This window comes from Capsella rubella, unplaced genomic scaffold (assembly GCF_000375325.1).
Source record: "Capsella rubella cultivar Monte Gargano unplaced genomic scaffold, Caprub1_0 scaffold_3, whole genome shotgun sequence".
In the NCBI taxonomy this organism is placed as follows: Eukaryota; Viridiplantae; Streptophyta; class Magnoliopsida; order Brassicales; family Brassicaceae; genus Capsella; species Capsella rubella.
In genome coordinates this window covers 6,417,906-6,440,550 of record NW_006238921.1, presented here as the reverse complement: position 1 = coordinate 6,440,550, position 22,645 = coordinate 6,417,906, and the positions used below count along the sequence as shown (strand labels likewise).

Genomic DNA, 22,645 nt, shown 5'->3' with positions numbered 1-22,645 from the left:
TTTAGGTGAATAAAATTATTTTGCTTCTGTAGGTAAAGGATTGATTGAACAACTGTTTTTATTGTCACTGAATAACAATGGTAAAGAAACTTACAGATTGATGTTTCTAACTTTGTAACAAGGGCTCAACTCTCTGAACATTTTATCCAATGCCCTACATATCTATCTATATACATTATAGATGATTGTTTGATCAGAAAACAAGTGACTACATAGGTGCGGGTAATCTCCGGATATAGGGTCCTGTCCCCGAACCTGACCCTGATCGAGATGGGGAATGAGATGGTGCTTGAACAGGAGAAGAGTTAAGAATCTCCTTACCAAGGTCTTTGATCTTGTTGATAAGCAGCATTTGCTCTGTCTGAAGCTGGATCAAATACTCTTCTTGTTCGTCCTCCAAACTTTCCAGCTCTTCTAAAGCTTCAGCAAGACCTTCAAGATCTCCATCGTCAATCAAATTCTGAAACTTTATCATCACCTGCTTCATTTGGTTGGACAACAACAGAGCTTTGTTAAACGGGGAGCCAGAATCCGCACTGGCGCGTCTCGTAACCTCCATGACTTTCCTCGTGACTCTGACATGGATCTCGCCGTGTGTCACTCCTTGGAGAGGTATCCACTTATCAGCAGTCTCGTTTGGCTTTAACCCTTGGTACTCCACGACGCAGTTACCTATACTTGATGTCGGAAGCAGAGTGTTATGGTCTTTGACATGTAGTTCCAAGGAGCTCCCATCATCTGGAAACTCCATTGTCTGGTTCCATTTCGGTTGCAATGTCTTAAAAATCACCTGGAAACAATAAACACACAAGAAAAAGCAACTCTTAAGTTTTGTTTCCTAATCTCCTTATAATGTCTTCTTTGAGTCCAAACGGTTTCTTTAGTACCTTTGTTCTCTGTTTCTTCTCTCCATATTGAACTCTAACATAAGGATCACTAGTTCCTCTAAGATCCGCGGCCACAAGATCTCGCGCTTCAACAAGAACCAATTCAATCAAGCCTTTACTAGAATCTGCCTGCGATTAAGCCGATATTAGACTAAACAATCAATGAGGCAATCAATGAGGAAAAAGGAGGAGACAGAGTGATGTTTGTCACTTACTTCGCTGTACTCCGGAGCCAGAGCTTCAATCAAAAGCTCTATTTCTCCAGAATTAACCTCTTCAAGCGGAACCCATATATGCATTTCGCTGTTATTGATTCCTTGAAGACTCAACGTAGCTGTACCGATGTTGTCCGTGCCAAGCATCTCTTCTCTATAGCATTTCACCTTTAAATATTCTTCTCCGGCTAACTCTTCAAACTCAAATTTCTGGTTCCAGACACACTCTGATGCGTTAACTATCTTCGTCTTTTGTATAATCTGCATAACATTCACAAACATGTCCGCCTCTTAAGATTTTAAGACCGTGCAGTGGACATTTAAAGAAAATTCATGAAATGATTACTTACTTTTCCGTACTGTAACTTGACAGAGGCATCACATTTTCCGGATTTATCTTTAGAAACAAGGTTCTTTCCAGACAGAACAGTTACAATAATCTTCCGGCCGGTTTTCGAGAGGAGGGTCGAGGAGCTGTCAAGGGAGTGTAAAGAACTCGAATTAACGCTATTCAAGCTATGTGAGCCATCAGAGAAATGCCATTCTTTTAGAAGTAGCCGGACAGTCAACTATAGAGGAAAACACAAATAAAGTGAATTGGCCAAACTGAGTAACAAGTTTATGGAGTAATACAGTTGAAGAAATTGTATCATCTACCTCGCCGAAGCTAACTCCTTCAAAGGGAACAATCATCTCGATTTCTTGACCACAGAACTCAGCATGTTTCGCAATCACACTGTTATCAGATCCAACGGCCCAGAACATCGTTGAATCATCACCTACGTATTTCATCTGTACATTCCAAGAGAGAAAGTTGAAGAACATGTAACGGCCAGCAACAACAACAACTTAATGACCTAAGCATTCATTAATTACCTTAACTTCACAGCTAGCGAGACTGTCATATCTGACACTCCCAGGATTATTCTCATAGAGATTAAACTTAAGTGTCCCTGTATTGTCGTGTAAAATCATGTTAAACGTCGATTGATAAGCTGGATTCGGTCCTGACTTCATCTCGGTTCGTCGAGAAAGCTGCTCGAGTTCGACTTCAACAAATGTCTGAACAGGTTTGCTGCTGCTGCTGCTGCTGTTTCCGCTGCTACTCTCTCCAATATCGGAACTTCTTGAGGGGCTTCCACGAAGAACACTGCGGTGAAGATTGCTACCAGAGACTACCGTTACATAGATTATTCCCCCGACAGCTGTTTTGTGAAGCTCGGTTGCGGGTAACGAGAAACATCCCCGACGTGGCTCTACCATCTTTTTGTTCAACGTTTCTGTTAGAATTTTAACCTGAAAAAGGACAAATTACGGTTTCGTCCTTTGTAACTGAAACTATTCTTGGCGGTAAGAAAACTGTATAGGAGATATGAAAATGGGAAACGAACCAGCCAAGAGGAGACACCGGGAAGTTCTGTCGCAGGAAGAGATTGGCCACCGCCGCCACCGAAAGCAACTCCGATTCTAACTTCAGGGTTCGATACAAAGGAATAGAGCAATGCTCTTCCTTCAAGAATCGGTCTGATCAGAATCTGCAAGAAGATGCAGTGAATAAACCAGGAAGGAGACAATGTTAAGAACTATTTACTTTTACAGGTTATGCAACCTTTCACTTACATCGCCCTTGATGCAAAGACTGTTGACAACGATTCTTGCTGTTCGATTAAACGGTTTGGACAACTTGGCTTGCAACAAGATACTTAGATCCGTTGTGTCCCAAGTAAAATCTAATCTCATAATTTTCTATACCACCAGTGTAGGAAAAAAAAAGGTAAAACATCAAGATCCAACCATTTATTCAAATCTTTGCAGCTTAAATATCAAAGTAATCAAACCTGTTCCCCTGATTTGGACCAACAAGTTCCATGAAGTCCCAGCAAAGGAGGGCGTGAGCCAAGAGAAAACTCCAACAATTGTATATTTTCCTATTGAAAACCGATACACATTAGCATCACTGTGTCCAATATTTTTTAGAAGGAGATGTCATGGAAAAGGGAAAGATTGCTTACTATTAGTCTTGATCTTCGTTGTCTCAGTCGTTTCTGCGATTTAGTTAAACGATCAAGGGTTAATGTTTTATTGCCTTTAAAAGACCCAAGGAATCATGAAGCTCAAGCATACTGGCAGAAACACGAAAGAGCAGAGTTAAGAATAAAAGCTCACTCACCTCTACCATGGAAGCAAATCTGAGAGAAAGTTTCTTGTTCATGAAGTTTAGCCAAATTTCAGACAGTAACTTGTTAAGCCATTGGCAATGTTCCAATGGAGTTATCGTCTGGAGAAAGCGACAACGCAGCACTCTTAAACATTGAGCGATATTACAAAATGTAAACAAAACTAAGGTAACAGAAACTCTCACCGACGCATTGAAAATGTTTTGCTTCCACTTCTTGGTAAGATCTTCTGCAAGTATTGCCCTTTGGTAGCTTCCATACTGAAGAGAAACATATGATCACACATTAAAAAAAAAACAGGACTTTAGCTTACTTTTCCACTCTCTATGTTCAGATTTGTGCACACAAACGCACTTATCAAGGCTTTAGAAAATTTTACCAAGTTCAGATAACAAAAACACCCCAATCATTTTTTAGTATATAGGCAAACACAAACACATAAATGTAACTCTAGCTAATATATCAATTACCTTCCTTGGAAAAAAGACAATTTACCAAAACTATCAATCTCATGAGTGGAAAGATCAAACTCTTTTTGTTATTTGGCAAGTTTGTAAATGTAAGGTATATACAAAAAGCATAAAGCTTCCAACTTTATCTGAGGATTCTTAAGTATCAGATTCAACGGATCCAGACAAATTAACCAGTGGTTTAGCAAGAACCGATGGATTATCAAAGGGATAAACTAAAACAAGAGAGGAACTACTTTATCATCATCAATTCGTAAGCTTTGAAAGGCAGAAAGATCCTTGGAATAAAAAAAAAGTGAAACAAACCTGAAGAGAAGCCCAAACGGCGACAACAAGAGGAACCCAATTGGAGAAAGCAAAGACCCATCTCTCAATTGCCCAGAAAGCTAAGACCAAAGGAACAAGCAACACCAACGAATGTCTCTCAGCAACTAGATGATTTACAAATTCTCTCGCAGCTTCCGTGTTTATGAAACCTTTCCTCTTTATTCTCCGACTCATCTCTTCAAATCGCCTTCAACCTTCCTCACAAATCCATACTCGGGTCAATAAAACATCTCCACCAGATTTTTTCCGGGAAAATCTAAAAGCTTTCTAAGTCAAAGCTCTCGGAATTAAAGTGATATAAGTAAGAAAGTTTCCTTGAGCTGATATTCACCTTTTTTATCCTTTTTTATCCCACCATTTGATGTCCTCAACAAACTAGAGATCCACGGTGTAAGTGAAACCGACGAAATTTCTGAGAAAATGAAAAGGAAAAAAAGCAAAAAAAAAAAGTATTTCTTTCGAATAAGAAAGGTTTTCTTAGACAAGAATTTCGATCTCCTAATTATTTGTCGGAAACTCACACAGCTTCTTGCATAGAGAGTAACGGATCTTTAGACAAAATGAACAGTGTAAGCAAAGTAAAACCTATACCTCAAATTATGCCTTTTGTATTTAGCTAGATATTTATGCAAAAAAATAAAGAAAAACTTTAATCTGCCAAAGATTAGTTATCAAAAGTGAAATAAAATACTAAAATAAAAAGGAATAATATTAAAAAATCCATTAGTTATTATTTATGGTATGGTTTTATCTGTGGTCAACACCTAGAATTGGTGTTTAATAACTTTAAATTACAGAAAACACTCCACTAGTATGTATAACTAATTGTTAAATGTGATTAATACAAATCTACATTAGTCCAGCTTTTAGGTCCCATGTAATTTAGTTTTATGAGATCTTGACCGTTTACGAAAAATTACAGTGAAAGCTAATGACCGTCCGATGTACTAATTGACAAGTACTACTAGTTTAACTTCACTGGTCGGACTCGGACAACTTTAACGTTGACTATTCAGATTGTTAAAAGACGCGTGATGATGATTAGAGATCTGACGAGAACGGCACATTCTGTTTTATCATTTCTTGTATAGACAATAATACTTCCAATTCTTGTTATAAATTTTCATTTTAGGTTCTTTTTCACTAAAGTTCATAGAATACGAATGTTCTAAATATGTTTCTCTTACCTTAATTATATTCAAGGATGAGGAATGATTGAATATTCTCATAGCTTCTTTATAAATCTAAAAATTTAAAAAGTTGAGATCTCCAAAAAATTACCCTTAAATTTATGTCCTATTGTATTAAATAAAGTTATGAAATCAAGATACTTCATATCCAAGCAAACGTCAATTTAAAAATAAATGGGTTATAGGATTTATAGTTTGATTGGAATTGTTTCATTTTCGTTATTTTCAACTTCATATTCGTTATCGCATATTCGAATAAAAATGACAATTTTGCACCGTCCTTTATTTATTGACTTGTTGTTCGTTTTTATTTAAGATGGAAGTCCTTCCGTCAATAATCAATATCAGTGAGCTTCACATAATAATAAAATCTTTTTTTTTTACTTTTTTTTCGATCCATCACGTTATATGCATTTACTAAATTGTCTATTCTTTTGTATTTAAAAAAAAATACTTCCTATAGCAAACAGCCAAACACCAGTAGTACACGAATCACAATTCATGGCCTTGTTATATAAAGACCCTTAAAGGAAAAAAATGTGAATTCGGAGTTATTGAGGTAGGTAAGCTGGACCGCAATGATCGGGGGATATACATACACACAACTTGTGCCTTTTAATTTTTAATGGACAAACAAATTATTTGTGACCACAAAAATTGTAATAAGTATATCAAACTAATAAGTGTTTTATCCTATAGAAATATCTATAATTTGACAAAACTACACGTAAAACAAACTACTTTCCAAAGTAACGGGGTTATTAATTATTACATCCCCTAGTACATATAGTCAAGTGGCCAAGTCTGAGATATGGGTGAATCTAAGTAAGATTGATGAGACCAACAAAGTGATATCCTGATACACTTTGGATATGAGCCTGATCTTAAACTTGTTTCTGAAATAAAGTTTGTGGTTGACGAGGATAAGAAAGTCGCTGTGTGTTGTGAGAGATGGTTTGACATTGGAAGACGAGACTAATTAAGTCCATCGACAAGATATTCATTATCGGGGAGGATAATAAAGTCCGTGAAGTGGGCTTTGGTCTGGTGGATGGATATAATAGATGACCCAGGAGTTTGGCCAGTTATTTCATGTTTGGTCCAAATTGAGCGAGCTGGCCAGGCAAAAGACAAAGAGGGTTCTAGCTAGCTACACATGTAATATTTGTTTTATGTATTTTCTACATATAGACAAATATAATTGGTTCTCTATTTATATCTTAGAAATGCACCGCTTCATCTTGCAAATATTGGACCAAAACACATAACCACAGCTAAGCTTGCTTTTTTTTGAAGTTGAAACATATAAGATGTTTACTCATGATACATGACTCTTTTATTGTCGTTTAACCTAAAGTTATGCAAATATATGTATTGAAAAAAGATCCATAGAGTTACTCCAGGGAAGGCGCCATTAGGTTTTGACAAACACTGCATCTTCCTCTCAAGACTCCCATGCATTTTCACCAGTTTCCTCAAGCAAACTGCATACAGAGTGTTTTCAATCATCTCAGAGGTGAGCAAACAACAACTTTCCCCAATTGTAGATGTTGGCTTGATGCTATTCTCATTTTTGTTATCTCACCATTTGAGATCCGTCCTTGTATTCCAGCAGAACAGTTTGTTTTGTATTTTATTCTTTCGTATTCATAGCTAAAGCATTTGCTGTGTGCGATTTTTCTGTCGGAAATGTACCTGCAGATTCATTATATACAATTCTACTTTGTGGTCACGAGGGCATTAAATTAGTTGAGTTGAGACATGTGAAATAGGTCTCTCTACCTGCACAGCCACTTCCAAACTCAAACTCAAGCCCTTTGCTGCATGCAACTACATACATGTATAGGTGAAACCTTCCAAAAAGGAAGATAAATAATCATCACATCATTTTTACAAAGGAGGAGATCCAAACCTATTCCATAGTCAAATTCTAATGTTCTAATGGTCTACTAGATGTACAACCTGGTGGACTCGTGAGACATAAGTAAGAATCTGGATATCTATATATACGATAAGCAGCAATATATATGTCACATATAAAGTTTTGAACTAAAAAATGCCAAATCCATTACCTGAACTGATCGGACTCCGTACTTGATGTCATGAATTGCATGCATCGGTATGTGAAGGCCTATTTGCAACAGACGTTTCACTGTACGTAATCCCACAAATCCAAAAGTAAACGTTTATTTCCCAAGTTACAGTCAGTAACGCAATCTTCAAACCCTGATGATGGCTAATTATGGCGGTACGGTTTAATTTGGTTCAGACCTCTCTGACTACAAACGATTCAAATGTTAAGATAGATTCATTTATTGTCCTCAATTAGCAAATTCCATGTAATTTTTCACTATTATAGTTACAGATAACAGAACTATAAAAAAATGGAAAGTTATATGTGATAATCCATCATTATCTCAAGGAATCCTCGAATTTTAAAAAGTTTAAACCTCGAATTTAGCAATCTAGTGGCGTAAATCTCTTAACCGTCCGTATTAGCCTCAGTTTTTAAAAAATTACTCACGTGAGTGGCGCATAGTGCTCACTTGGAATCACCCTCTAGATGACACGTGGCTCACTCACTGGAACAGACTTAAAAAAAAAACACGAAACGAAGAAAGAAGCTTATAAAAAAGCCACACTCCTCTCTACCTCTACTCTTCCACACATCTCCCAAAACCATGAATCTCAATTTTGTTGTCATTTTGTTTTACTTTCAATAAACTTTTTTTTTTCTTTTAATGTATGATTCGTTTATTCCTTTGTTAATCAAAACACAAAACATTACTATTTCTTACGTTTTCATTTTTTCAAAATCATATAGTTATATATATTAATTAAATGAGCTCAACGTTCAACGGCCAGGCTCACCATCCAAAGAGAGAACCAAATGAAAACGGAATCTTATATCCTCCTTCACCGTCGACGTTAAAAGTCAACAAAGACTCTCACGTTATTAAAAAACCACCGGCTCCGTCTCCGTCTTCTTCTTCCTCTGCTGCGGCGGCTAAGCCTCGTCATCCGGTGATCATTTACACACACACTCCCAAAATTATACACACTAATCCTAAAGATTTCATGGCTCTTGTCCAAAAACTCACCGGAATGTCCCGCTCCGACGAAGATCCCGGCGGTAAAGCAAAGACGGATCGCGGAGGCAAATCTATCAACCAGAGCGTCTCTGATCACGCCGTCGAAAGAAAAAACAATCGGAATCGCGGAGGCGGTGGACACAACAGTTACCATAGAAATTACTCCGGCACCGGAGACGGAAAGGGTATGTTTTTCAATAACGCGATGATAAGCGAAGATAGTGAATCGTCGTCGGTGATAACGACGGATGAGAACGTCGGAGGAGAACACGGACAGGTTAACTCATCTCTTCCGTATTCGGCGGTGGCTATTCCTCCACCGCCTCATCCTCCTCCGCCGCCGCCGTCTATTTACGACGCGACGGGGATAAACTACGGAGCTTACTTACCGACGTTTCCGATATTCCCGCCGGCGGCTGATAACTTCTTGTGCGGTACGAATCAACCGTTCGCGAGTATTGATGAGCAGCTTTACTTCGCGAGCAATATGAGAAGCTCTTTCTCTTCTTCTTCATCTTCTGGCTTCGATGGCTTGACCGAGTTTCGCGATTTTTAAAACTAAGATCCATCCATCACCGGCGTTACAATTATTTCCTCTTTTGGAAAATAATTATTTTTGATGTTTTTTTTTCTTATTGGTCGAGAGGTCTCGAAAGGAACTAATAAAGGTCTCTTTTTTTTTGAGGTTAATCCGGTTTACAACATATACAGGAGATAATGTCTTCTGTGATCATTTTCTTCTTAGTTAACAGGTTTTTTGTTCCCTTAGACATAAAACATATATAGATTTCTTCATTTTGTTCAATTTTTCCCAATTTTATGTTTCATTTCTAGGTTTCTTTGGGTTGATAAGAGTTTTTGCTACAATTCCCCCTGACCGGTTTAGTTGATAACTTTATAATGGTTATATCAGTTTTATAAGAATGGTTAATTTGGAACCAATAATGCATACCCCCAATGTTTTTTTTGTTAAGAAACGGATATGTTAACTGACACTACTCCTAGGTGCAATTTCAAACGTAAAAACAAAACTAATTATCTGCCATATATTTGATGTATGGTTGGTGAGTTATATAAGGAAGAACCTAAGATTTGATCCAAGTTACTCAAATTGTGAAAATGTCAAAAAGGAAATAGCGAGATGTTGTGATCTCTACAGTGTTCCTCGTCTTCATTTAGATGTTGCATTTGTGCTAATTATTGTAGTTGCAAAAAATTCAAGACTTGGCCGACGAGATTAATTTACAAAATAAAACAAGATTAATAGATTGCATAAAAACATACATACATTTATATACTATTAAGTATAGACTTTTAAGCATGTACATACACTAAATACTGTACGTCTGTGCAATTTAAGAAGGTGACTAATTAGCTGAAGACAAATTAAACCAAAAACTCCAAAGTAGACGGTTGTTTAAATCAGAGTCGAGAGTTAAATACTTAAATTAATTTGTTAAATTCCCTCTTTATAGTGGAGGAAAGCTGAAAAGCAAAGCCCTAGATTACTTTTAAATTCAGAGACACCTGCGGCCGTGTCCGGAGAGACCAATGACGGCGATACCGGATCTTCTTAACCATTTGGTAGATGAGATACTGTGTCGCGTTCCAGCCACATCCCTGAAACGGTTACGATCTACTTGCAAACGATGGAACCGTTTGTTCAAAGATGATAGGAGATTCGCGAGTGAGCACTGCGATAAAGCCCCAAAAGAGTTTCTCTTTCTCATCTTGACAGAGAAGTACAGGGTTTATCCGTTGAGCGTCCATTATCTTCCCCATGGAGATGGAGATGGAGATGGAGATGGTCTCCCATCTGTAGAGGTAAAAAGTGAGCTAATCTTACCATATCGGCATTCTAATCATCAAGTCGATATTGCCCAAGTCTTTCACTGCGACGGCTTATTGTTATGCACCCACGACGGCTTACCCCCAAACGGACCTGAATTAGTGGTTTGGAACCCGCTTACTGATCAAACCAGGTGGATCGAAGCTGGCAATTTTTGGAAGCAAAGCACCACATTTTTCTCGGCTACTGCTACAACCAAGACAAGAAGAACATGTCCTGCACTAAAAGCTTCAAAATTTTGTGTGTTGATGCTTGGGGCCAGAATACACAAATCTACGAGCTCAACTCCTCTGATTCGTGGAGGACGATTCGTGATGGTGATCTCGCCCCAGGCTGGAACACTGGTGTCGGTCTTTGGAACACCGTGTCTCTGAATGGAAATACTTACTGTATTGCTGAGGAGAAATCAAAGCCGCATCTTGGCTTCTCCTTGCTCAAATTTGATTTCTCAACTGAGAAAGCATCCGTATGTGTAGCCTCTTCCCTATCCGTGTCCATCGTATGCAATTTTGAGTCTTTCCTCCTCTGTAGGAGGAGAGAAACTTGCTCTGTTTTTACAGCCCGATCCTACATACAAGTCTGAGATATGGGTGACAAGTAAGATTGATGATGACTCCACCAAAGTGGTGTCCTGGAGCAAGGTCTTATCATTCGATTTGAGCCCTGATCTTCAAATTACTTCTGAGGTGAAATTTGTGCTTGACGAGGATAAGAAAGTCGTCGTGTGTTGTGAGAGATGGATGGACGACGACCTAATCCATTCCGACGACAAGATATTCATTCTCGGTGAGAATAATAAAGTCAGCGAAATAAGTTCTGGTCTCATGGATACAGATTATAAAGGCAATTGGCCTTTTGTCTTTAATTACGTTCCAAGTTTGGATCGAATCGAGAGACCAATGACGGCGATACCGGGTCTTCTCAACGATTTGGTAGATGAGATACTGTGTCGCGTTCCGGCCACATCCCTGAAACGATTACGATCTACTTGCAAACGGTGGAACCGTTTGTTCAAAGATGATAAGAGATTCGCGAGTGAGCACTGCGATAAAGCCGCAAAGGAGTTTCTCTTTCTCATGTTGACAGAGAAGTACAGCATTAGTCCGTTGAGCGTCAATTATCTTCCCCATGGAGATGGAGATGGCCTCCCATCTGTAGAGGTAAAAAGTGAGCTAATCTTACCATATCGGCATTCTAATAGTCAATTCAAGATAGCGGAAGTCTTCCACTGCGACGGCTTATTGTTATGCACCCACCACGGCTTACCCCCACACGGATCTGACATAGTGGTTTGGAACCCGCTTACTGGTCAAATCAGGTGGATTGAAACCGGCAGTCGTTTGAAGGGTACCAACGAATTTGTTCTCGGCTACTGCTACAACCAAGACAAGAAGAACATGCCCTGCACTAAAAGCTTCAAAATTTTGTATTTTGATCCTTTGGGAGAAATTACAGAGATCTACGAGCTTAACTCCTCTGATTCTGATCCGTGGAGGAGGATTCGTGATGGTGAACTCACCGCAGGCTGGAACACTTATGTCGCTGAGGACGCCGTCTCTTCCAAGGGAAATTATTACTATATTGCTAAGGAGAAATCAAAGCCGCATCTTGGCTTGTCCTTGCTCAAATTTGATTTCTCAACTGAGAAATCATCTGTGTGTGTGCCTCTTCCCTATCCGTTTCCATCCTATGAAATTTTGAGTGTTTCCTCTGTAGGAGGAGAGAAACTTGCTCTGTTTTTACAGCCCAATCCTACATACAAGTCTGAGATATGGGTGACAAGTAAGATTGACGATGACTCCACCAAAGTGGTGTCCTGGAGCAAGGTCTTAGCATTCGATTTGAGCCCTGATCTTCAAATAACTTCTCAGGTTAAGTTTGTGCTTGACGAGGATAAGAAGGTCGTCCTGTGTTGTGAGAGATGGATGGACGACGACGAAATCCATTCCGACGACAAGATATTCATTCTCGGTGAGGATAATAAAGTCAGCGAAATAAGTTCTGGTCTCATGGAGACAGATGATAAAGGCCTCTGGCCTTGTATTTTTAGTTACGTTCCAAGTTTGGATCGAATCGAGGGAGCTGGTGGAGGCAAAAGAAAAAGAGCGAGGTGACTAAACAAGCTCTTGCTATATCTCAAACTTCAAGCATTTCTAATCCAGTGACAAAAGTGTGTGTCTCATGTACAAAAGTTGATGTTTACTCCTGATTCACTCTTTGATTTGTCGTTTAACCTTAAGTTATGCAACTATAAATGTGTATTGAAAAGAGACTCATTAGACTTAAAGGTGCCATCAGATTTTGACCAGCACTGCATCTTCTCCCATTTCAAATTATGCATAACAATGTAACATTCAACCCCACAATGTTAGGGGCGATCACATGGTAACGCATTTGCCAATTATTTACCGTACCTTGTAGCTGTAAGAGCAGGTGCCTGCACCTTCGGAAATGAATTCAATATACCCACTTGTTTTTTGTCTCTTTCATCAATCTGTTTAGGTTCCACATTTTGATCATTCGTGTTCAAGACACTCAGTTCGTTTTGCTGCTATGCATTTTCCTTTGACGCTCCCATTTTCAATTATTTCAGAGGTGACCAAACAACAACTTCCTCCAATTGCGGATGTTGCCTTCATGCTGTTCTCATGTTTTATATCTTACCATATGAAATCCTTCCTTGTACGACCAGAACAGAATTTTTGTTGTTGTGCTCATTACCGCAGATTATGTATGTACAACTTTACTTCGTGAAATAGATCTCTCTACCTGCAAAGCCACTTCCAAATTCAAAGCCTTTTGCTTGCAGGCAACGACAGACATGCTTTTGCCAGTTCAGTCTAGAGGACCTTAAGTTCCTTAATCTTACTAATCTCATGACATGAATGAACCAGATATCACATCAATTCTCAAACCGTCAAGTTTCACGGTGGCTCCACCGTCAGATTCCATAGCTTTTCTCGACACAAGTATTAATAACCACTTATGTGTCAGTTTCTGATGAGTATATAAAATCATGCATTTAAATTTGGAGTTTTAGGTTCCTGTATATTTAGGGTTTTTGGAGTTTTAACTCACTCTCTCATCTTATGATTTTGTCTTTTTTATTAGAAAACTCTCCAATTCAATAGATAATGCTTGCTTGCTTCATATGTTATCAATTGCGTTGTTGCTTTGGTCCTAGTTAATGTGTACCTTAAGTTCCCGTACATGAATGTGTTCATTGGTCTCACAAGATTAATCTATTAACACAAAGATGAATAAATTGCATACAAACATACATTTTTATATATAAAAGTATAGATTTTAAGTATGTACATACAGTAAGTACGTCTGCAATTTATCTACGACTCCTTAGTTCTTTTTCTTATTGTTCTTGTCGTGATGGAGGACCACTGGAGCCGCTGGTATACTAAACCACCACTCTCTCAACCGCCTTATCAACCGTTCCGTGCTAGCTCTCCGTGGAGGCGAGTATCTTGTGAATAGCTCAACAAACACCACTGAAAGCAAGTAGCGTCCCGGAACAAAAGCCATCATCGTTGCCGCTACTACTATCGCAATTGCAAACTTCTCGCTCGCCTGAAATTGCCGTTTCAAATCATGGTTATACACAATGTTAGGAGAAGCGTTTGTGTTGAATATAAAAAGGCCAGGCAGACCTGAGGGAAAAGCGAGAATAACAAAGCTCGGAACTTAAGAAGAACTATGTTTGCGTCTTGAATGTTCTGTTCGAGCTCCAAGATCCCATTCTGAACCGCCAAAAGCTGTTCCATTGTGTTCATTGGTGGGGGAGCAATTACTTTCAGCTCGATCATGAGCTTTTCTCTGCTGAAACATCTTGTGAGAACCATGAAGATTGCAGAGAAGAGAGACGCAAGAGAAAAGACATAGACAAGCCACCCCCTCCAAATTATGAAGGTGGAGACGAGACAGAAAACAATAGACTTCATAGGATCATCCCAATACACCACCGACACAATCCAGTTCCCTGTTTCCATAATAGGAAGAATCAGTTCCTGCCAAAAAAAAAAGAGAACCGATTTAATGTTATATACAACGCAGTCACAAATCTTCCTGTAGAACATTTTGTTGTCTTCTTTTTCTTTACCTTCATCACGGCTAAGTTGGTGTCAATGCCATCCATTTTGACTCCATTAATCGTCTCTTGCGCTAGCACTACTTTCTCGTAGTTCTTACGCGACTCCTTCACTGCTCTCTCTAATGGATTCACATCACCAACCACTACTTCACCTACCAAAAGACTACTTGTCCCACTCATTCTGCTCCTAGGACTTGATCCTCCAAACACAGAACCCAGCTGCGAAACCATATCTGAAGCTGATGAATGTAATGTCCCTGGTAAATAAATTACACAAATTAAACATCAAATTCCTTGGAGATTTTATCTTGTATAATTATATAACGCACACGCTTTATATATAATACACTCTTGGTCATGACAAAGAAAATACCATTAGGTATAAGTTATTTTGATAAGATATAGGGTAACCTGTATCTTTGGATTTATTTGATCGGTGGAGCTCTCTTAAAGTAGACATCTCTGCAAGCGTCTGAAGAATCAGATCTCCACCAGGAAGCTGATTGCAGAGATTGAACGGAAGAAGATTTTCGTAACGCATTGCATTTGTCAAACTGAGTTCTTGAATAGCTTGCACACGTATGATGCCAAGGACAGCCTTTGAAAGTGCTTCGTCTCTTGCCAAACTGGTGATCCTGTACTCCTTTATGTATCTGTGAACGTATAATACTTCTCGTATAATAGTGAGCCAGTAATCGCGGCGGGTGTGGCCTTTGAGCTCTGGAAATTCCATTACCACTGGTTCTGATCTACGACAGATACCCATTAAAAGCTGTTAACAAATCATTCACAAAAAGGAGCATGTTTTTAGTTCTTACAAGAGATTACAATCAATTTAATGCAAAAGACAGTCTTACAGAGATATAGATGTGTAAGAAACAGCCTTGTCGAAAAGCCGAGTTCCCCAAGGACCAGTTAACTCAGGTTTAACTATTTGCTTTAGATCTTCCGATAGGTCATATCGCTTTGGTTTATCATAAGACACGACTTTTAAGGCCTCAAAATATAGTGAATGGTCTGTCAGGATCAAGCGACCTGAATGGTATCGTGGCAAAAGTGAGTGGTATGCACACAAGCCAAGACCGTGACTATAGAGAAAATACAAACAATACCTGGCCATGTTGATATTCCAACATGTTCAAGAACTGGTTGGGTAGTAACTGTCCCATCTATTTCCAGAATCTTTTCTCTTTTTGATCGAACACCAGAAAGCAAAGATGATTCTGACTGAGCCCTCATCTTCTTTATTGCTCTATAAACAGAGTAAAATTTTAAAAATGTCTGCAAAATGATTTGAGACAAAGGAGATATCCTTCTAAGGATCTTATGTTTTACCTCTCAAGTCCATATAAATATTTGTCATAAACAGAGAACTGAAGCCGACCACCCGTTGATGAAGTAAGCGTTTCAAACAGATTTTCACATATGATCACATCAGCTATTATAGGAATTGCTGGTGCGATCCGTGAGAAGGCTTCTAAACTCACTGTTGCATCCTCTTCAACCTATTTAAAAGGAAAAAGATAATAAAGAAAAGCTTCTTACAAGGATGGCAGAGAAAATAATAAAAATGAGCCTTACGCTGAGTAAAGCCTGGCTAGCAACAGCTGGGACTTCCCACACAACCATCATGTCAAAGGTTAAGCGCCGAAACTTTTTATCGGCTAGATGACCTGTTACTCCCACAGAGAGTGAAAGTGCTCTAAAACAACAGTACTCTAGAAAATTCCTTGCAAATAGAGAGGGCTGCTTGAGAGATTCAAATGCCTCTTGTTTGAAACTATCTCGCAGCTCGTTTGCAGGAACACCGAGTATCCTGCATAAATAGCGTATCCATATAAATTTGAAAACAGATCAGTAACCTCATTCTTGCATCCAATGCTATCTAATAGTAGCACATATTTAATCAAAACTCGAGCCCCTTTCTGTAGGTTCCTCTTCAGATAGAACTATCCCTAGTGAAACCAATCACTAAACTCATTCTTCGACTAATTATTCCAGCATCATATCGTCAAGACTCAAGCGATATCAAACACCAAAAAAACTAGCTTATCGTGATCGTACCCTCACCCTAAAGAGCCCTGTAAAATCATAGTGCAAAATGCTTAATCAAATCAATGAAAAAGACAGATGAATGATACTTACTTTGAACACCTGCGGACAACGACATTAGCCACAGGAGAAAGCTCAGGTATCCAATTGGTGCCAGCAGATGGGGATCTTCCCATTTCCTCAATTTCTTCATCGAAAGAACTTTGCTTCCCGAGAAACCATTTAAAGGAAGTATCCTTAACCAAACCTTCAAGCATATTCCGGGTTTTGCTAGACATGCTAGAAAACTCCTTAGTAAGTCCTTACCCCTGTTACCCACCCTGGTTTACCCCTAAAACAATCAGCACAGCAGAATCATTCAAGATATTAGATTGATTCCATTTATATGAGATTTAAAGAATCGAGTTCAATGCATAATAATAACTTAAATTGCAATCCAGCTCAAGGTAGTTGGTCGGTAGGTTTGACACAGATCATGAACATTCCTAACATTTTGAGAATATATATATGGACTGTGGTTTTGCCTACACGATCTCTATTGCTTCATTGATCAACTAAAAGCTAAATTCCAAAATTTTGAGCAAAATATCAATACAGAGACTAATCAATCACCTCAAATCTGAAGCAACGTCGTCGAAGCTGACTTAAGTCGAAAACATCCCAAAACAATTAACTCCAAAACAGCTGTTTATATCACGAAGGGTATGTGGATCAGATGATCTCAACGAACCCACCTCAGATCAAACATTTTATTTAAAAAATCGAATACTTGCCCACAATCCATACGCTTCATTCTCGAATTATGAATCAATTTAGAGATTATAACGCTTGCTTCTCCAAATGGGCACCCTCGATTCTCATATTCTACCCTTAATTGGGTTTTATCGAAAATGAAAACGCGCAAAGAGAAGCGAAACACGAAGACGGAGGAGGAGGAGGAGGGAGAGAGCGACGGATATAAAACTCTGATTCGTTTTCCGCTTTCGTTAAGAGTTAAGACACGGTCACTAAAGACGTGATGCCATACGTGTTTTTACACGTCAGCACATTTGACGGTTTAGATAAAATAAAAAAGCCGTCTCATTTAATCTTATCCCTACACGTGACTTATATAAATAGTAAATTAAGCAGGGTTTTTTTCAGATAATGTTTCCATCTAGAGTTAAAAAATAACCTTCCCTTTGTGTCTCTATCTAGAGAATGAATAGAGTTAATCCTAGAATACTCTGCAACCATGTTGTTTTATTGGGCCAATTTCACGATAAAGCCCATAATAAGATGGGCCTATAGTTTATTATATATACAACATTAAAACCCTTAAAAATCAAAGCCAGCGGCACTACGCTTTCTTCACAATGTCGATGTCGGAGCTTCCACAGACCACATGATCTGTTAGAGGAGATACTCTGTCGCGTTCCGGCTATATATCTAAAACCGTTAAGATCTACATGCAAGAAATTGAGCAGTTTATTCAACGACAAGAGATTCAGAAGAAAGCACTTTGACAAAGCCCAAAAACAGTCTCTGGTTCTCATGTTGACAGAGAGGATTGTAGAATTCGTTCCTTGAACGTCAATCTAAGCGAAAAACCATCCGTAGAGGTTGGGGTTGAACTTAGAAGAGTCAGTATATCTCGAATATTTCACTGTGATGGCTTATTGTTATACATCAACGAAGTAGAGACTGTAATGGTGGTTTGGAACCCGTTCATGGGTAAAACCAGGTGGATCCAACACATAGATGGTGACATGAGAGGATACTACAGCTATGTTCTTGGATCCTACCAAGACAAAAAATCCGGCATTACCAGCTACAAAGTACTGAGATATTGGTTTGGCAACAAACCAGTATTTGAAATATGTGAGCTTTACTCTAATTCATGGAGGATTTTTGATGTCACTCCGAACTTTAGGTTTTATGGTATTGCCCTAAATTCTTGCGTATCTTTGAAGGGTAAGACCTACTGGTTAATTTGCTAGTGGTGAAAAAGAGGGGCAGCTCGATATGGTTAGTTTTGATTATCGAGCACCCTCGACGTAGAGAGTAAAAGATGTACTAAATTAGTTACGTACATGCATGCTATATGCAGCCATTAATGCTCTCTTACTTTCTCTTGGTCGTCGTCAAGTCCTTTGAATCATCCTTCCTTTGAGCTCTCATTTTGTATTAACAAGTGGTATAACTAGAAGTGCTTTTAACATTGAGTTTTTCTTGTTTTGTTTTTATAATAAAAGGTTTATGATCAAACCTCTTGTTTTTAGCTTGAATGAATGAAATCATTTTGCTATAAAAATAAATCATGTTACTTTACATATATACTATGTATAACGAAAAGAGAATTATGTTTCAAAATTTACGCTTTCCTAATTCAATGACAAGTGATTCATAAAGCATGTAGGAAGCTATATATCTCATTTGTCTATGACCTGAGTTTTCTTTTGCACTCTCAATTGCAAGTTACAAGTTGTAAGCAAGAAATACATCACCCTTCACCACTTCAAGTTCTAGTAAGTTCAGCGCCACAAGAATTTGTAAAGGTTCGTTAATTATTTGGACGAATTTGTGTATAGTTCCATTGTACGTTAGCCATTACGAACTACATATATCTTTGTTATAAAGTGTCTTAAAGCGCTAATTTCCTCTGTGACGTCTTCTAACAAAAAAAAAAGGGAACACGACGGAGTACAAGTTCTACAAAGCTCACTGAAAAATTTATCGTCTTTTAACTTTCCCTATCACTGAAAAATATGTCGGCTTTGATATATTGTATTACAAATGGTATATCATTAGAGATGTGCGTTAACATTGTTTCTTTAAAGTCTTATGATAAGAACTAAGAAGAATCATATACTGTATATATAGGATCATATATTAGAATTAAATGCACATCGTGTTAATATATTTCCTCCTTAACTAGATTATTCAACTTCCTTAATTAATTTGCCAAAAATTACTCTCAAAAACACTCGTAACTAGTGCTTTATTTTCATCTTTCTATAGAAAGAAGATTTATAATGATTCATCTATATAATTAACGATCATAAGAATTTTAATACACATCGGTAATATCCGGTTTAGTTTTGATTACTACTTACAAAATTGTAGAGTCTCGGTTATAACCGGTTTATCTATAGTATTTAATCTCCTAACCCATTTCACTGACGACGATAGAATGAATAGAAACGAAACCCAAATCGAAGAATGATGACGGCACGACGATCGGGGCGGAGGCTGAAATCAAAAACCCTAAGTATTAACAATTCTCGGAGTTCAACGAAGTCGATGCCGGAGCTTCCAAAGGATTTGGTAGAGGAGATACTCTGTCGCGTTCCGGCGACATCTCTGAATCGGTTACGAACTACTTGCAAAGCCTGGAATCGATTGCTCGAAGATGATCGGAGATTCGCGAGGAAGCATTTGGATGAAGCCGCGAAGGAGTTTCTCCCTCTCATGTTAACCAAGGACTATGAGGTTCATTCGTTTAGCGTCAATCCCCGTGTACGTGATCCATCTATCGAGTGGAAAGGAGAGCTTAAACTACTCAATCGGCGTTCGAAGTTCATCGATTGCGTCTTTCACTGCGACGGCTTGCTGCTATGCACCTCCGAAGAGAACGAATCTAGAATCGTGGTTTGGAACCCTTTCACCCGTCAAACCAGGTTGATCGATGTCGGTCTCAAGATGAGAGGCTTCATTTTCAATCTCGGCTACTCGCAGGACAACGAAGCTTCTTCCGGTAAGAGCTACAAAATACTGAGCTTTTACTCTGGTACGAATGATTCTGGAATCTACGATTTTGAATCTGATTCATGGAGGGTTCTTGGTTATGATATAGCTCCAGCTCCAGGCTGGGACCTTGAAATCCTTAGTCCCAGCGTCTCTTTAAAGGGAAACATTTACCGGTTTGCTACTGATGAAAAAGGAATCAAATCTTTGCTTAAGTTTGATTTTTCTACTGAGAAATCTGAACCTGTGCCTCTTCCCTATCAGTGTGATCGTTATGGTGCCACGATTCTTTCCGCTGTTAGAGATGAGAAGCTTTCCGTGTTACTACAGAAGCAGGGAAAGGGTTCCAAGACTGAGATATGGGTGACAAATGAGATTCATGACACCAAAGCTGTGTTCTGGACCAAGGTCTTAGCATTGGATTTGGAAAGTAATCTTCAAATAAATGATCTTGGAAGTTTCTTGCTCGACGAAGATACGAAAGTCGTTCAAATTTGTCAGAGATGGTTCGACGAAGACGAGGACGACGATCCATATAACATTGACATGCTCTACGTTTTTGGGGAGGATACAGAAGCTATATTAACCGTTGATGAAGTACCTGATATAACAGAATGTTGGCCAGCAGTTACTCATTATGTTCCAAGTTTTGTTCATATCAAGCGTCTTGGAGGCAAAAGGAAAAGAGGTGGCTAAATAAGCTCTTCATCTATTCTCCTTTTTTTTTTCTCTCTCTCTCTTTAGATTAACTTGGTTATGTTCTTTCAAGCTTTTCTTGTTCAATGAAACTTTGCTTTTGTTTTTCTGGGCATCAAAGTTGAAAAACATAAAATGGTCTCTCATGGAATACTCTTTTGATTGTAGTTTAAGTGTTTTCAACCTAAAGGTAAGCAGATAAGTCTATTGATAAAAGATCCATTAGTTGTCACTGCGGCACCAAAGTTGCCACTAGAGTTTTACCAGTACTGCATCTTCCTCTCATTCTAAGTTCTGTGTATCATCACCCTTCTGCATAACAACCTGACGATCAGCTAGGGTGATGAAATGGTATATTATTTGAAAATTATGTAGCATAACTTATAGCTGTAAGAGCGTGTGGAATCTGAGTGGTATGTTAATGTAACATATAGCTTCACCTCTGCATGTCTGCTGCCATGATATAACCATTTGTATTTTCTCTGTTTCCATTGTGTGGAAAGAGCACGAGTGCTCTATAGTGTGAAACAGGTAGCATAATTGTTCTGCAACAGTATGTCACAGATCACACGACTGTGAATGAGATAGGATATAATGAGACTATAAGGTGTCTCCACTTCCTGTCATCTTAGTTGACATAAATCATTCTATGCTCAACATCACCAGCTATAACGTCTCTTTCTCAAGATCAATTGCTGTAACAACACAATTAATAGAAGCTAGCAATTGATAAAGATAAAGTCAAAGAAGTCGATACCACTGGTTTTCTTTTTCGTCAGTCTGTTTAGCTTTACATATTTGATCGTTCGAGTTCAAGACGCTCAGTTTTGTTCTCTTCTATGCATTTTTGATACGCCTCTCTCACAAGTATTTTGTGTTAGAATTTAGGCTCGTTATTTGCGATTCACAAAAAATATTCACAGAGACAATAGTTTGTGTGTGTGATGATGATGTTGGTTGGGTGTGTCTAATCCAAAAATAGTTTCCTTATTTCTAAGTGTCACTGACACAAAAGAGAGCATATATTCTATATAAAAAAATGGTGGTATATTCTTATTCTTCATATCATATATATCATCTATCATAAAAACATAAAAAAAAAAAAAAACTGTGCGTATTCGTTTTCTGAAATATTTTCCTTTTGAAACTATGGGCCGGAACCGAAGGAAGAAAGCAAATATCATCATTTATTATGTCATTGTTGATAACTCTTTACAAATAACGACAAAATAAATAAACATTACCTAAGTGTATATATATTGACATATTGTACAGTACAATCATACCAACTAAAATCAGCTTGGTAAATTAATTAATTAATTAAAGCTAAATAGGTAAAGTCTTGTAGTAAATTCCGAAAAATGCATATGACTATGTTTAGTAATTATACCCAAGATCTTATCAAACTGTATTCGTAATTAATAAAATCATGTGCATATGACTATGTTTAGCGCGATATATATGTATATTAATTTGGCTCTATCATGTGTTATGCATAAGGTAACCTTTTTCTAAACAGTTTTATAATATTTTGATCACCAGATATAACTGACAATAAACTGATCATCTAATAGACGAAACAAATAAATCAATTTCTTGACCAGTAAAAAAAACTAATAATAATAATTCAATTTCAGAAGTATGCAATAAGAGAAAGAAAAGAAGTCCAACATAATTGACAAAAATACATTATAATGCTGTACAAAAAAGGTACTTCACTAGTTAGTTAAAATATAGTTGATATGTTATCTTCTAACATAACCTATGCATGTGTATTTTATGCATCATTCACCGTTAAGAACATTGCGGTCTTTGTACCCATTTCACAAGTTTTTTTTCATATAAGTTTGTATAACCATTGT

General features: G+C 38.1%; 4 protein-coding genes and 1 pseudogene across 4 annotated transcripts; 3 read left to right on the top strand and 2 right to left on the bottom strand.

The window, feature by feature from the left end:
* Positions 1 to 6: 6 nt before the first annotated feature.
* LOC17891650 (extended synaptotagmin-1) lies at positions 7 to 4,577 on the bottom strand. Its single transcript, XM_006296920.2, has 14 exons — positions 4,408 to 4,577; positions 4,056 to 4,270; positions 3,465 to 3,539; positions 3,273 to 3,380; positions 3,115 to 3,147; positions 2,941 to 3,030; positions 2,723 to 2,848; positions 2,494 to 2,637; positions 1,979 to 2,398; positions 1,760 to 1,894; positions 1,453 to 1,671; positions 1,103 to 1,363; positions 888 to 1,016; positions 7 to 790 (listed from the first exon to the last, which is right to left on the bottom strand). Exons 2-14 carry the CDS (start codon positions 4,248 to 4,250, stop codon positions 209 to 211), a joined length of 2,517 nt encoding a protein of 838 aa, XP_006296982.1. The 5' UTR covers positions 4,251 to 4,270; positions 4,408 to 4,577; the 3' UTR covers positions 7 to 208.
* Positions 4,578 to 7,998: 3,421 nt separating this feature from the next.
* Positions 7,999 to 9,163, top strand: LOC17893674 (VQ motif-containing protein 20). The gene has a single exon (XM_006299875.2). It carries the CDS (start codon positions 8,108 to 8,110, stop codon positions 8,912 to 8,914), a length of 807 nt encoding a protein of 268 aa, XP_006299937.1. The 5' UTR covers positions 7,999 to 8,107; the 3' UTR covers positions 8,915 to 9,163.
* Positions 9,164 to 9,787: 624 nt separating this feature from the next.
* Positions 9,788 to 12,518, top strand: LOC17891567 (annotated as a pseudogene).
* Positions 12,519 to 13,430: 912 nt separating this feature from the next.
* Positions 13,431 to 17,316, bottom strand: LOC17893433. The gene is made up of 10 exons (XM_023785647.1): positions 16,974 to 17,316; positions 16,455 to 16,692; positions 15,891 to 16,125; positions 15,645 to 15,814; positions 15,422 to 15,561; positions 15,167 to 15,344; positions 14,721 to 15,058; positions 14,319 to 14,566; positions 13,870 to 14,226; positions 13,431 to 13,789 (listed from the first exon to the last, which is right to left on the bottom strand). The coding sequence occupies exons 2-10, from the start codon at positions 16,637 to 16,639 to the stop codon at positions 13,562 to 13,564; spliced, it is 2,079 nt and encodes a 692-aa protein (XP_023641415.1). The 5' UTR covers positions 16,640 to 16,692; positions 16,974 to 17,316; the 3' UTR covers positions 13,431 to 13,561.
* A 2,233-nt stretch (positions 17,317 to 19,549) lies between these two features.
* LOC17892349 (F-box protein ETP2) lies at positions 19,550 to 20,999 on the top strand. The gene is made up of 2 exons (XM_006297867.2): positions 19,550 to 20,097; positions 20,197 to 20,999. Exons 1-2 carry the CDS (start codon positions 19,563 to 19,565, stop codon positions 20,781 to 20,783), a joined length of 1,122 nt encoding a protein of 373 aa, XP_006297929.1. The 5' UTR covers positions 19,550 to 19,562; the 3' UTR covers positions 20,784 to 20,999.
* Positions 21,000 to 22,645: the final 1,646 nt, after the last annotated feature.

Coding starts and splice junctions, on each gene's coding strand:
- LOC17891650 (XM_006296920.2), bottom strand. CDS start 4,250: ATGAGTCGGAGAATAAAGAGGAAAGGTTTCATAAACACGGAAGCTGCG. Junction 2,638..2,722: donor GTCTTTGCATCAAGGGCGAT/GTAAGTGAAAGG, acceptor ATCTTCTTGCAG/ATTCTGATCAGACCGATTCT. Junction 1,364..1,452: donor TCAAGTTACAGTACGGAAAA/GTAAGTAATCAT, acceptor AATGTTATGCAG/ATTATACAAAAGACGAAGAT.
- LOC17893674 (XM_006299875.2), top strand. CDS start 8,108: ATGAGCTCAACGTTCAACGGCCAGGCTCACCATCCAAAGAGAGAACCA.
- LOC17893433 (XM_023785647.1), bottom strand. CDS start 16,639: ATGTCTAGCAAAACCCGGAATATGCTTGAAGGTTTGGTTAAGGATACT. Junction 15,345..15,421: donor TGGAATATCAACATGGCCAG/GTATTGTTTGTA, acceptor GATACCATTCAG/GTCGCTTGATCCTGACAGAC. Junction 14,227..14,318: donor CCAACTTAGCCGTGATGAAG/GTAAAGAAAAAG, acceptor TTTTTTTGGCAG/GAACTGATTCTTCCTATTAT.
- LOC17892349 (XM_006297867.2), top strand. CDS start 19,563: ATGATGACGGCACGACGATCGGGGCGGAGGCTGAAATCAAAAACCCTA. Junction 20,098..20,196: donor GGACAACGAAGCTTCTTCCG/GTAAGAGCTACA, acceptor GTTATGATATAG/CTCCAGCTCCAGGCTGGGAC.